The sequence below is a fragment of the Trachurus trachurus genome (genome assembly GCF_905171665.1).
Source record: "Trachurus trachurus genome assembly, chromosome: 24".
NCBI classification, from domain to species: Eukaryota; Metazoa; Chordata; class Actinopteri; order Carangiformes; family Carangidae; genus Trachurus; species Trachurus trachurus.
Genome location: NC_139910.1, coordinates 19,261,414 through 19,274,963, shown reverse-complemented (window position 1 = coordinate 19,274,963; position 13,550 = coordinate 19,261,414). Strand labels below are relative to the sequence as shown.

At 39.6% G+C, this 13,550-nt stretch overlaps 1 protein-coding gene across 1 annotated transcript; it reads left to right on the top strand.

The window, feature by feature from the left end:
* The first annotated feature begins 903 nt into the window (after nucleotides 1–903).
* Nucleotides 904–12,355, top strand: frk (fyn-related Src family tyrosine kinase). The gene is made up of 8 exons (XM_084000602.1): nucleotides 904–1,487; nucleotides 3,603–3,724; nucleotides 6,487–6,650; nucleotides 6,774–6,942; nucleotides 8,046–8,204; nucleotides 9,580–9,761; nucleotides 10,325–10,490; nucleotides 10,589–12,355. The coding sequence occupies exons 1-8, from the start codon at nucleotides 1,081–1,083 to the stop codon at nucleotides 10,795–10,797; spliced, it is 1,578 nt and encodes a 525-aa protein (XP_083856728.1). The 5' UTR covers nucleotides 904–1,080; the 3' UTR covers nucleotides 10,798–12,355.
* Nucleotides 12,356–13,550: the final 1,195 nt, after the last annotated feature.

Sequence of the window (13,550 nt, the reverse complement as noted above, 5' to 3'; positions counted from 1 at the left end):
CTGTCTGTCTTGTTCTGTTGTTGTTCTAATAGCTTCTGTCCTACTAGCCTATTTCATGAATTACCGTTCACATATCAACCTTCCCTCTGAATATTTTTTTTGCTATTACCACAAAATTTACATTTTCTCATTTGATTACTTTTGCTCTTTTCTTTCATTATTTTATCTAAACATGATACATTTTTATAAAAGAGATAGACCATATAGTGGCATTTGAGTGGTAGACTGTTGCCCATTAAGTTGGAAAAATTAGTTTTTCAGACGTATTCCTCTTTTAAGGGCAACATACACTGTGTGTAGGCCTATGTGTGTGTACATATTGGAGAATGAGAAACTTTACCAGTGTGTGTGAGGTTGTCTTGTCCTGTTGCTGTCTTCCTTTAAAAAAAAAAAAAACTTTATTATCAATAGATAATAGTATGAACAAGTGAGAGAAAAAAGGAAAAAAAACGACAGACATTCCAAGACATGACAAAGGCCCAAATCAAACAGAAATTATATAAGGACAGTGATGATCAAATTATTTTGATAAACAATAGACAGCCTAAATAATATAAGAAATATAGGAATGATAAAATAAATAAGTGAATAAAATTAAATAGTAGTAGTAAATAGAAATACATTTATAGAAAGAAATAAGATTAAAAAATAAATAAATAAACACAGGGAAAATTAAAATGACAGACAACTTCACTTAATGTAATTTGAATAAAATTCAATAGCTGATAAGCATTTTTTGTTTGGTGCTGTCTTCCTGTATCGTCGCCAGAGGGCACGTGACGTCACCTGGGTGACGGGCCTTCCCCATTCCTCAACAGGTGCAGGTGATTGGCACACAGGATCCTGAACCGTGAACTCCAGACCCGGTTCTCTGACCAGGAAACTTGACATTTAAGCAGCACACACTTCCCGCAAGTCTATTGGAAGTGGGTGTGTGCCTAGGCCAAAGATCAATCAGCTCTCTGTCTCAGTCTGGGATTATAGTAATCATAACCTCTTTAGTTTTTATTGTATGGAGCATGGATCATGAGTGAGGTGAAAGGATTCCCGCAAACGACTTCCTTCTGTTTGTGACTGAGAATGAATTGCGGTGATTGCGGCTGCTGCCGCACCATGGATATCCGGCAGGGCTTTTCTTCGTGTTGGCAGAGGTTTCTGGTGTGTTTTACAAAGGGGGATGAGGCCGAGCAGAAGTCCGACACGGTGATTGAAAACCGCAACGCAAAAAGCTCAGAGCCGAACTTCCCCGAAAGTAGATCCCTACCGCCGCCGCCAAAGACACCCGACAACTTTTACGTCGCCCTGTATGACTACTCCGCCCGAACCGAGGAGGACCTGAGCTTCAACGCCGGGGACAAGTTAGAGGCTCTGGACAAGAGCGCTGGAGACTGGTGGTTTGCTAAGGCCCTCACTGGAATATCAGCCTCCAAACAGGGATACATTCCTGCTAACTATGTGGCACCTGTGGAGAGCATTGATGCAGAGCCGTGAGTAGACTATTGTTGCTTATAACCTAGGTTGCAATATTTTGGAAACGTCATAATAGCCTACAGATCTGTTCAAATAGCCTACGTGAGTTTGATTCATACATCACTGTTAAGGAACCATTAGCCTTTTTCTTTTCTTTTTTAATCTTGTCGTTTTACAAAGGCAATGTCACCATAAACTGTGATCACAGTTCCTGCTGTTTTGTCCTCAGTGCTGATAAAATGTTGACAGTCTTTGGTAAACTAGTTAATGATTCAATAACAAGGAAGTCCAGCCTAACAGGTTAATAATTCCCAGGAAGGAAGGCTTCACAAACTCAAGATCATACTGTCTCCTCTACCTAAATGTCTTATCATTCCTTCTACATAGCAGCTCTTTAATGACTGTGACTACACTGTTGTGAGCAGACACACAAACTGGTTTTGCAACACAGCTTAGTTTTCTTCAGTATCCCATGAAAGGCTTTGACATATTTGGATGACCCAGTATGACTCAAAAAGGTTAATGTTGTGTTTCTAGACTATTTTACGTAATGAAATGTGTGTGCAGCTGATCTGGTGGGAAAAGTAGGCTATCATCACAATCTGAAGTCGTTGTGCATTCTGCAGTTTGCATCTACAGTCAGACCTGTTTCGCCTCAGCTGTACTCCTGTTTTTCCTGTTTAGTTTTAAAGTACTATACATAGTTTGCTATTCCTTTAATCCTGACGTCACAGTTTCACTGAGTCACAGACTTGATGGACGTGATATGAAACGACGTAGAGGGTTAGAGAGTAATAATAAATATAGTTTGGTCCGTATCAAACTGGGCCATCTCTGTAGTACCACAGTGCTTCATTCATTGATTGTGATGATCAAGCTCCTGCAATCTGGATATCTCACATGGTCATACTGCAATTTTGATCTAATAAAGGTCTTAAGGGATAATGTTTGTCATCTAATCATCAGCAAATCTCAATAGAAAACTAAACCCCACAGCAATTTGTGCGTCTCCAAGCTGCCAGCTGAAGAGATTGTGTTGTGTTTGTGTTTACGGTGATTCATTGGAGGTATGAGGGGGAAAGTCTGGATACACTAGACTAGATTAAGCTTTAAAACTCATGGATTGGTGATATTTGTGCCATTGGGTCAGTTTGAATAAACATCATATAGATGGTTTGCCAGGAAGCAGGAAAGTTTGGTGCTTCAGGGCCAACTTGTCATTTTCCACTTTGTAATATCAAAAGAGACTTTGAGAAAAAATGTTAGTCATTATTGAGTTGAATAATTTGATGGTGCAAAGCTCTTTATAAATAATAATTTTAACTGCAGAGATGATACCTATAGGGTCAGGGTGAGTAGGAGGTTGGTCAGTCTTTATTATTGTTATTATAATTTTTTTTTTTAGAAAAGGGGTGGAATTAAGATTGAAGGACCCCGACAACCAGGGATGTGAATGTGAAGTAGGAGGAGGAGGAAGGAGGAATCCAGCTCAGTGACATGAACAACATGTCAGAGATACTGTTTGGGCTTTTCAGTGGATTTTGTTTGACAAGAGAAAACAGTAGGCTAGATGTTTAACACCAGACTCCTCCTTCAAATGCCAAATGAAAAAACCTTAGACTGAGTGAAAATCATATAGAGTTTAGTAGTGTAAATAGTGTTAGTGAGGCTTAGGGCAGTATTCCATCGTAATGTAGGATTATCATATTCCCCTCCATAGTTTTCTTAATAAAGAAAGGTTTTTCTTTATTTATTTTTCAGATTTACAATCTGCCCTGCTGCTGAATCATTTTACTGTCCTGCTTACTGTGCATTGTACCTTGGCCTGTGACTAATAAAACTTTGAACTGCTGTTTAGTGGCAGCATATCTTTTCCCTGGACCATGAAATACAACAATATGATTATATATTATAAAAACAAAAGAAGAAAAACAACTGAAACTCCATAATCATGTATTATAAAATAATATAGTATCATCATATTTGGGCTTGACTCTATCATGATGTTAAATTTTGGATATGACCCAGGCCTAACACATGACTCTTTTAAAAAATGTTATTATTGATTTTTTCAGAAATGGCTGAAATGTGTTTGACCACTGTTGCCACTTTGCTTGAACTCTGATTTGTAGATGGTATTTTCCCGACACCAAGAGGCTGGATGCAGAGAAGATGCTGCAGGCTGAAGGGAACCAACATGGAGCCTTCCTCATCAGAAACTGTGAAAGTCAGAGAGGGGAGCTCTCACTCTCAGGTGAGCCTGGACAAGAAGTAACCGTAGCAACACCAATCAGCTTTCAATACACCTCAGCTTTCAGTACACCACCACTTTTTGAAATATGAAATGATGCAGTCACAATCGTTTAGTTTAGTTGCAAAGTTGCAAAATCTCATAGCTTACATAAATAGCTTTGAATGAGAAATAACTAAGGGCGCACTCACACTAGGCAATCGTACCATGCCCAAGCACGTTTGCCCCCTAAAGTCAGGATTCTATCTATCTAGTGTGAGTGCAAGTGTACCGTGCTTGAGTACGGTACCCTTCTCTGGCCCGGTACGGTTGGAAGAGGTGTGTTTGAGCACGGTACACTTGCTCATGCATGTGCTCAAGCACGCAACGCGCTTCAGGTTCGTTCTCCATCACGTTTCAGCATCCACATGTAAACAACAGTCACTTAACTTAACATGTCTCCCTCCAACAATGCATGCTACACAAGATTTAGTGAGAAATGTATATGAACAATGGGATACCTCTTGATAAGTGAAAGGTTCAGTCATTCCAGACTACTGTATGTAACATGATTGCTCCCTTTGGCACAGTCAAGGATTTAATTGATCTGTAGTGGTTAACATTAACTAGTGCTGGGAAAGTGCTGAGTCACTTCTCTTCCTCATTATGAACACCTTAACCCTCCCATGAAAGGTGTGAGGCGGCAGAACAGGATTCAAATGAAAATGCAGTGTTTGTTTACATCATAAAGTTAGCCTCCTGCACTTTGGACGCCCACACTCCCTGACAGAATCTCCTTAATCTTGTGTTGTCTGCCTGGTTTGACTTTTTTTTAGCATCTCAGTGTAAATGACTCCTCTCTTTCAAAACAAGATGTTTGTGTTATCTTGTTTTGCACCAGTCATACTATACACGACTGCTGAAAACAGTTAAACTGTAAACTGTTTTCTTGTCTGTAACAACATCTAGTGCACGTCTGTCCGTCCTGGGTGAGGGATCCCTCCTCTGTTGCTCACCCTGAGGTTTCTCCTGTTTTTCCCTGTTAAAAGGGTTTCCATGGAGTTTTTCCTCAGTCGATGTGAGGGTCTAAGGACAGAGGATGTTGTTACGATGCCATGTAAAGCCCTTTGAGACAAACTGTTTGTAAAAACGGGCTATACAAATAAAATTGCCTTGCCTTGCCTTGCCTTTATCGTGGCTGTTGTAAGATGAGATTTATGTAGTACATTACCTAAGGACTATTGAGATGATCAGAATAATTGACGTCATGGTAACTACAGTGTAGGGACAGTAGTTGTATTTTGTTTTATAATTTAGATTTGAAATGACATCATCCATATTGCCTGTATGAGTGATGGCAGAGTCCTACCATGTAAGTCGGTGAGGTGATGTATGATGTTAATGTTGTACTGGATGATACCAACAACCACAGTGTAGACTCATTCAGTTGATAATTACTATAACATTGTCTATATAATACCTGTAATTATAGTTCATTTCAATGTGAAAAATGAATCATAATTGTTCCAGTATCAGCCTGCTAGCTTGTTTTATGTACAATTAAAAACAAACAATTTTTTTTATATTACTTCGCATTTATCTAGAAGGTTTTGTACACACCAGATCAATAACAAATATAAGTTGTACAATTATTCCTCCTCGCCATCAACATCTTTGACACAGGATAAAGGAAAAAAGCCTTTTACGGCACATTAACTGACAAACGTGTCCTTATCAATATCTTTCTCATGTGAGGACAAGCTGGTCAACATTCTGCTGGCTGCGTCCCTCCCCACCACAGAACACACACTCCAACCTCGGGCATTGTTCAGTGACTCATTTGTTTCCTCAGTTCAGATGATTGATGGTATGAAGGTCAGCAAGTTAAATAAATAGAGGTCCCTGCTCCCATAAAAGCCATGCGATAACTTTATCTCTGGCCTTGGTCTTTCCATTACAGCTGAATTCTTCCATGTTCATTCATTAAAGCTGGTTGATAATCTACCTCTATCTCATTTCATAGCCGCAACCGTATGAACTTAATCAGTTTGATGCGGCGCCCTCAACTCCTAATGCAGTCCTCAGTTCATTTCCCCTCACACATGGTCCAATTTCTCATAGAATTTCTCATTGCGTTTTTGTGAACTTACATTGTGTCCACACACAGTTCACTACTTAAGACATTACTCATTGAGAAGATGATACACACAGTCCTGCACTGTATTACTCTCTTCAAACAAATCACTTCAAACTGTCTTCAAATATATTGAGGCCAGAATGAGGGGGAAAAACAAATACCGGTATGTAATTTTTATGATGAAATATAAAGTTGTAATATTCAAGAGGGAAATAAACATTTAAGAGTATGACAATTAACCCATAAAACAGGTGGGAGGACAACCAGTGCAGCCTGAGCGGGTTCTGGCCGTGGCTGGTTCTATGTCTAACAACAGAGTAGAGACTCTTCTACACAATCAGTGATTCACATGAGTCAAATATAAAACATCCAAACAAATAAAAGTCAGATGGAGATTAAAAGAGACATCAATAAAACACTAAAAGCGTTTTCCTCAAACTGTGTCTCCAGCAGTGAGATGTGTTGGTTTAGTCCCACTCTCTTCACCTGTATTCACAACAGCAGCGGATGACTGTTGACAGAGAAAATAACATGAGAAACCTCTGTTAGCTTTCTTTGGTTAAAAACTTATATTAGAAGTACTTTACCATGAGAAACCCTCACTTGTGTGGTTGTTGAGTAAATGACTGGATGCTGACCTGTCTTTCAGTGCTGGACCATGGAAAGGTGAAGCACTACAAGCTTAAAAAGACAAACAACGGGCAGTACTTTGTATCAAGAACGAAAACCTTTTGGACACTGAAGGAGCTGGTGGAGCATTACTCCAATGAGTCTGATGGCCTGTGTGTGCGTCTGGGTGAACCATGCAAAAAGGTAAAATCACACATCACACTATGAAATCACATGCTGTTCATTTCTCTAAATTCCATCATTAATATGTTGCCAAATTTGTCAAATTGTCATCTGAGTAAACTGTGACTGTTCGTGCCCTTGTAGATGGAGGCTCCACAGACCTATGGTCTGTCCTACAACACAGTGGACCAATGGGAGATTGACCGCAACTCCATCAAACTGCTGAGGAAGCTGGGAGCTGGTCAGTTTGGAGAGGTGTACGAGGGCCTGTGGAACGACACTACAGCAGTCGCAGTGAAGACTCTCAAACCCGGTACAGCATCATTTTTATTTGTACTGTAGGGCAACATCTTAAGAAGCCCATTGACACTTAACTGGACATGCAGTAAAATGTCACAGTGGTTAGTAGTGTCAATTCACGGCAAGAGGCTTCTTGGGTTGAACCTGCTAACCTGCCAGTGCCTTTCTATTTGGAGTTTGATGGTCTACATGGGTTCTCTCAGGAAACTCTGGCTTCTTCCCACAACCCATGGGTTAACTGGTGACTGTAACATTGCCACAGGGTGTGAATGTGACTGCGAATTGATGTTTGTCTCTTTAAGCTTTCCAGCCAACCAATGGTTAAGGTGAATGAATACGAAATGATAAAAACAAGACCTATCTTAGCTCTGGGAATAACATTCTTCTTCTTTCTTCTTTGTCTTTGTATTGTTGCCTTGTAAGAAACCAAACCACCAAGGTCATTAAGATCCCAAGATGTGGTGCAGGAAGAACCAGAAATAGTAATGTGAGCACTCAGTCAAAATAACAGTGCAGCAACAATAGAAGCTTTTCTCAGAGATAGAGTTTGCTCATTTATTGTGGAGTTGGTTCAGGTGTCATCAAGCATCAATCTCCGGGGCTGAAAAAGAAGCCAATGCTGAAGAACAGTACTAAAAAACTCCCTCTAATTTGGGGTGGGGTCAATTTTTATATAACGACCTCCTTCCATTGTATTCAGGGTTTAAGTTGTGCTCAATTCAGGGCATTGCCACTTTTGTCACCATTGGTCTTCAGAAATCAGTGGTTGGTGTGCCACAGGCTGTGTCTTTTGTAGACGTCTAATACTATTCACTATAGGCTATAGTATAGTATAGTATAGTAAGGATTAAAGTTGAGTAACAATCAACAGCTGTAGAGATATATTTGTGAGCAGGTACATTTCCTTGTTTGGAAAATGAACTGGACAGTTACCATGAGCAGCAAACATCTGTATGAGCGTGCACAAACACTACTCCCCATCATGTGTATTAGCATGATAGCTAGCTTTAGCTAGTTTGTAGTAGTTTATTTCAAAAAGAGAGATGAAACTAGGCGAAAAACATTATTAAACAGTACTACAAGGAAATCTAATCCTAATTGAAACACCATTCCCAGGTACCATGGACGCAGAGGACTTCCTGAGAGAGGCCCAGATGATGAAGAGGCTGCGGCACGCCAAGCTGATCCAGCTGTACGCTGTCTGCACCATGGAGGAGCCCATCTACATCATCACTGAACTGATGAAGAATGGCAGCCTACTGGAGTACCTCCAGAGTAAGATGCCCTTGTTTTCATCTACACAGGATAATGAGCAACTGCTACTTTATGATAAGATCAAGAGACGAGCGTTGCTGCTGCTGCTGCTGCGCTTTGTGAAACAGTCTGCCCACCTGTCAGTCCAGCCGTCTTTCTCCATTTATACACGGGAAAGATAATCAGATCCTTAAGCCAAAATGTCATCCACATCCACACACATTTTATATAATTACTTTTGTTGTTATGTAGAGATGTTTTACTCTCTTCATGTGAGGGTATGGCAATAAATGAACCTTGAACCTTAAAGGATACATTTAAAAGATGGAACTTAAAAAAACAGAGGCTATGCAGTCTTTCTGGGAGCCTGACTGGTATCTTCATGGTGGAACATATAACCAGGACATGTTCAAAGTGACAGAGCATGTTAAAGGTATAATATGTAGGAATTAACCCCATCTAGCGGTGCGGTTGCATATCTGAATGTATTATTGATGTTGCGTTCACGTGAAATCGGGCAGAAGTCAGACAGACAACAGACCCTGCATGTAACAGGATAAACAAGAGTCTATGTAAACAAGTGGTCCGCCAGCATGAGGCAAAACAATACAGGCGTGACAATATGTTGATTTTTGCTAATAAAAAGCCAAATAAGTTACATACTGGGGCTTTAAGTTAAACATATTAAATTACTTAAGCCTCTTAACCTTTATGTATCTAACTTCCTTGTTGTTTTTATTTTTATGACTATAAAAAGTAGGTCAGACATAATTTCAATGCATGTGTGCATGTTAGCAGTGCAAAGTTCTATTTACTTAAAGACGGATAGTTGGATGCAGGAAATTAATTATTCCCAGTTAAGCCTACATTTAGATTTGAAATTAAAACATAAACCTTAAAACATAGACATGAATATTGCTGACAGTGCGCACAGTGTCGTACTTCAGCTGATTTTAGGTTTGCATGATGTTAGGATATTTAAAAGTCCCTATCCTTATAATTGTAAATTCAATGTGTTTTTTTGATTATAAAGCAGGTCTGGGTTCTATATTAATTCTGTGAAAGTATCAAAGCTCTTGAATTTCTTAGAAGTTCCAGAGAGAAGGCTGAGAGAGGAGATGTACAAAGACACTAAGATATTAGTGGTGTTAAGAACCAAAAAAAAATCTCTTTTTATGGAAATGTTTAAAATATGGTACCTCTGTAAATAAATCTATGTTGTAAATGTTGTATATTACCTAGTGAATACGTACTTTTTTGGTCACATAAACTGTATGATAAATGGGTCTGGTAATTTTCTTTACAAAACAAAAGAAAACGTTTTTTTCCCAGTTCCTTCTTTGCTATACATCCTGGGAGTGTTGACTCACTGTGTGGCTCTCTATCTTGACTACAGAGAATAAAGGTGCTACACTGCGTTTCTCTGACCAAGTGGAGATGGCAGCGCAGGTGGCATCCGGCATGGCTTTCCTGGAGTTCCAGAACTACATCCATAGAGACCTGGCAGCCAGAAACGTCCTGGTGGGCGAGAACAACGTCTGCAAGGTGGCTGACTTTGGCCTCGCCAGGGTCTTCATGGTGAGTTTAATTTCTGTTAGTTTCATTTTTTTCAAGCTTTTCAGAATCTGCCATTCTGCTGATCCTGAAAACTTGAGATAGCAGCATCACCCGATTCATAAAATAAAATAACAATAATATCATATGTCATGGAATTTTGCCTGGACTGTATTGATAGGTAAAGTTATCACTCAGATTTGAATAGTACTGTTGTGGTCCTTTTTATCAGTATTATTTGGTGCTATTTCTGTTCTATTTAATACGTAACACTCCAAACAAATTGAATTTAGGAGCACAATGAAACCTGTCAGCTGTCTAATTTTAACTTTTCATCATTAACCCATGTTTGTATGTTTAATTATTTCTGTTTTGGCTCCCTTGGTTGGTTAGATAATAGGCTATCTCTTTTCTTATTTTAGTGCAGAGAGCCAATGTAATAATGTCAGAGCTTATCAATACTTAACCAGTCCTTAACTACTTGGCCCAGGGGCCCCTGTAAACATCAGGTCTCAGTTCCCATATATCTACGTATCGAGATATTGGCAGTAAATGTCTGTGTTTCGTGTGTCTTTCCTTGTTTCTAGAAAGAGAGTGAGAATGTGTATGAAGCCAAAGAAGGATCTAAATTTCCCGTGAAGTGGACTGCTCCAGAGGGCATCCATGAGAGCAGGTTCACTATAAAGTCTGACGTTTGGTCCTTTGGAATTTTGCTGTATGAGATCATGACCTTTGGCCAGATGCCTTATCCAGGTAACACCACTTTCAGACTGAATTGAATTAATTTTCTGCACATAGAGATTTGAAAAGTGTGTCAAATCTGTGATCATGTCCCTCTCTGATTGTTCCAGCCATGACCAACTACCAGGTGGTGCAGAGGGTCCCCCAGGGTTACAGGATGCAGTGCCCCCCTAACTGCCCCAAAGTCATGTACGACATTATGTTGGACTGCTGGAAGGACAATGAAGAGGACCGGCCCACGTTCGAGACCCTGCAGTGGAAGCTGGAGGACTTCTTCGACCTGGACGTGACCTCGTACGATGATGCCAGTCGTTATTAGCAGCGCTCCAAACAGACTCAAACTCACTTTAACACAAACAGGAACGTACACTGACATTTTGATGAAGCAACAGATTCAGATGTAATTTAAAATTCCACTCACTCCAGCCAAATGAAGGATCTAAAATGTTTTGATAATATGCACATAATAGAAAACTGTGACTTTAACTGACACAACAGCAAGTTGCAACACTCCTGGTGTTGGTTTGCGTGACAACTGACTGCACTTTCTGACTGTTCGGAGCTCAGGCTGTACGCATGTTTAGCCTCAACTCTACTGGGAGAGGCCTCTACCTGATGAGAAGCTGCTGTGTCCACCTTGAGGAACCGGTTCTTCTTGCACTCTAGCATTGCGCACATTGTTTCCACTAACAGGCTCCTGCCCACCTTTTACCATAGGATCCCAGCAATGTTCACATACTAGCTCAGTGAGAGGCAGATAAGCTCACACACGTACTGTAACTGTCAGAGATGATTATATTATATATCTGCTTTGGCCCTAATAGCCTACTACTGTAAATGAAAACATAATAAGATGATCTCTTTATGAAAACACTGCTACTGTTTTTCTTGCACAAAAAAGTGACATCACTCAAGTTAAGTCCACGCCCTCCAAGCTTTTCTCTCCACTCCATTATAGCATGTGCTACCAGATAAAAACAAAAGAACATGGACAGGTTTGTATGAACTCCTGCAGCTGTCAAATTCAGGTGCAATGTAATATTAACATTCATTTACACAAATATTGAAGCAGATTTTTTTTTAATACTTGTTTTTTTTTTTGTGTGTCTTTTTTTTTGTCAGAGCAACATTATTATTCAATTTGAATGGAGTTAGTTTTGGTCACTGACCCCTAGGGAAAATAGTTTCTTTGACATGTTAAGTTATTCACCAGTGAGTCACTAACTGTTTGTCAGCTGCTGGGTGCTGGACAGGCTGAGTACAGTGGCAGGACCAGAACCTTTGTTAAAAACAACCTGCAAGCCTTCTACTGTAGTTGGAAAGTGAGCCAATGATAAATGGATCAAAAAGTTTGAAGCTGCCAATTCATGAAACTGAGCTTAAGGATTTTTCATTGTTAATATGAAATATTAATTAAAGCATTTTACAGGGATATCAAAGATAACCATAAAATCCATGCAATTCCACCCAAAACCAAAAGTTCATCAGATTTTTTATTTTTTTTGTAAATGTTTTACATTCTAACTGTTCCCTAGCCCTAAACACATTAACATGAACACACACAGTGAGAGCTTTAGTTGCTGTCAGTAGCAAGCTGCAAGTTTAATTACGGATGGAATTGCATGGATAAGATTCAGATTTTACATTTTTCCTTTACACATGTCCATGTTGTTAAACATTACTTCAGCTGGATGTTTTCTACCTATGAGCCCTATCATGTTGTCTGTCCATTGTAGCTGCCTTGCAGCAGTCACACCTGTCTGCTTTCAGAATGGAGTTGCATGCTTTCTTTGTCTCATGTGGGACCTGCAGCATAATGGCTCGAATACTGAACAATGCGACTTTCTTTTTGTATGATGTTTTTAGTGTCATGAACAAACTCCTGTTAATTGTAAATTGTAACCATGTCAGTGTTTATACGTAATCATGCTGTATTTTAACATAATTATCGTTTTATTTGAACATAATTAAATGAATTATATTTAGTTCGATCAAGGTTGTGTTTTCATTTAAACTGCACCTCCACTGCACTGGTCTGTCTCTGTTTTTAGGCCCCTAGTTCAAGTCCATGTCATCATTCTTACAAAAATGTTGATATTTTCCTGACTCTTCACGTTGATTACACTCCCCACTAACAGTTGGAGTTGACCTGCTCTTGTCTGTGGAGTTGATGTCCTTGAGTTTTGCCTCCTGTCTGCATTAGTATGTCCTCTTCATGGTACTGCATGACAGGCAGAGGTTGTAACGTCCAGGTCCTATCGGTCCTCAAAGGTCATCTGTTTAGTTAGTTTAGTTTATTTGTTTAGCACAAAAAATCTGCACACCATCCAGCTTTGGACCAGAACGAAACTGTCAGGACTGTAGAAATTACTATATTCTTTCACAAAAATGTAAATGCACAATTACTAGCAAGACTTTATGCATTATCAACCTTGTCAGTCTAGATGTAATTTCCACATCTGGCCACACAGTGGAGCTGACACTCTCCCTATGCTATACAGGGAGCCAAGCCTGAGCTAAAACCAGGGGCCGCTGACAGTTAAACCCTCAGGCTTTTATACCGCTGTAAGATCTAACTGGTTATTTTTGGTATGTGAATTGAAAGTCCTCTGATGTGTGTTTCCTCTACATCTCTGCTCTGTCTGTCAGACAGTTGTTGACAAGAAGCTGTGGCCCAAGAGATATTTCTCATAGCTTTAAAGTAGCTGATAACTTTTACTGAGACGTCTGTACACAGTGTGTCATGTGTTATTATTTAGTTCAAAGTCTGCCAGTCTGTAATTTAAGGTGACACTGCTGTTAGATTAGATGGATATGACATTAAAGACACAGTGAATATTTCCAACAACACTTCAGAGATGGTTGAGGTTTGTCCAGTGTCAGATACATTACAGTCTCCAGACATTTTCTTTGAGTTGAATGAGTCCGTGTGTTACATACAGTATATGCTGTATAAACACTGCCACACTGTCAGAGTCTGTTTCTGGCTCTTCTGCCTGTGAACGTCCTCATGAGCCCCTTTAGAGACTGTTTTTACTTTTTAAGCATTTTAATTTCTAATGATACAGTATG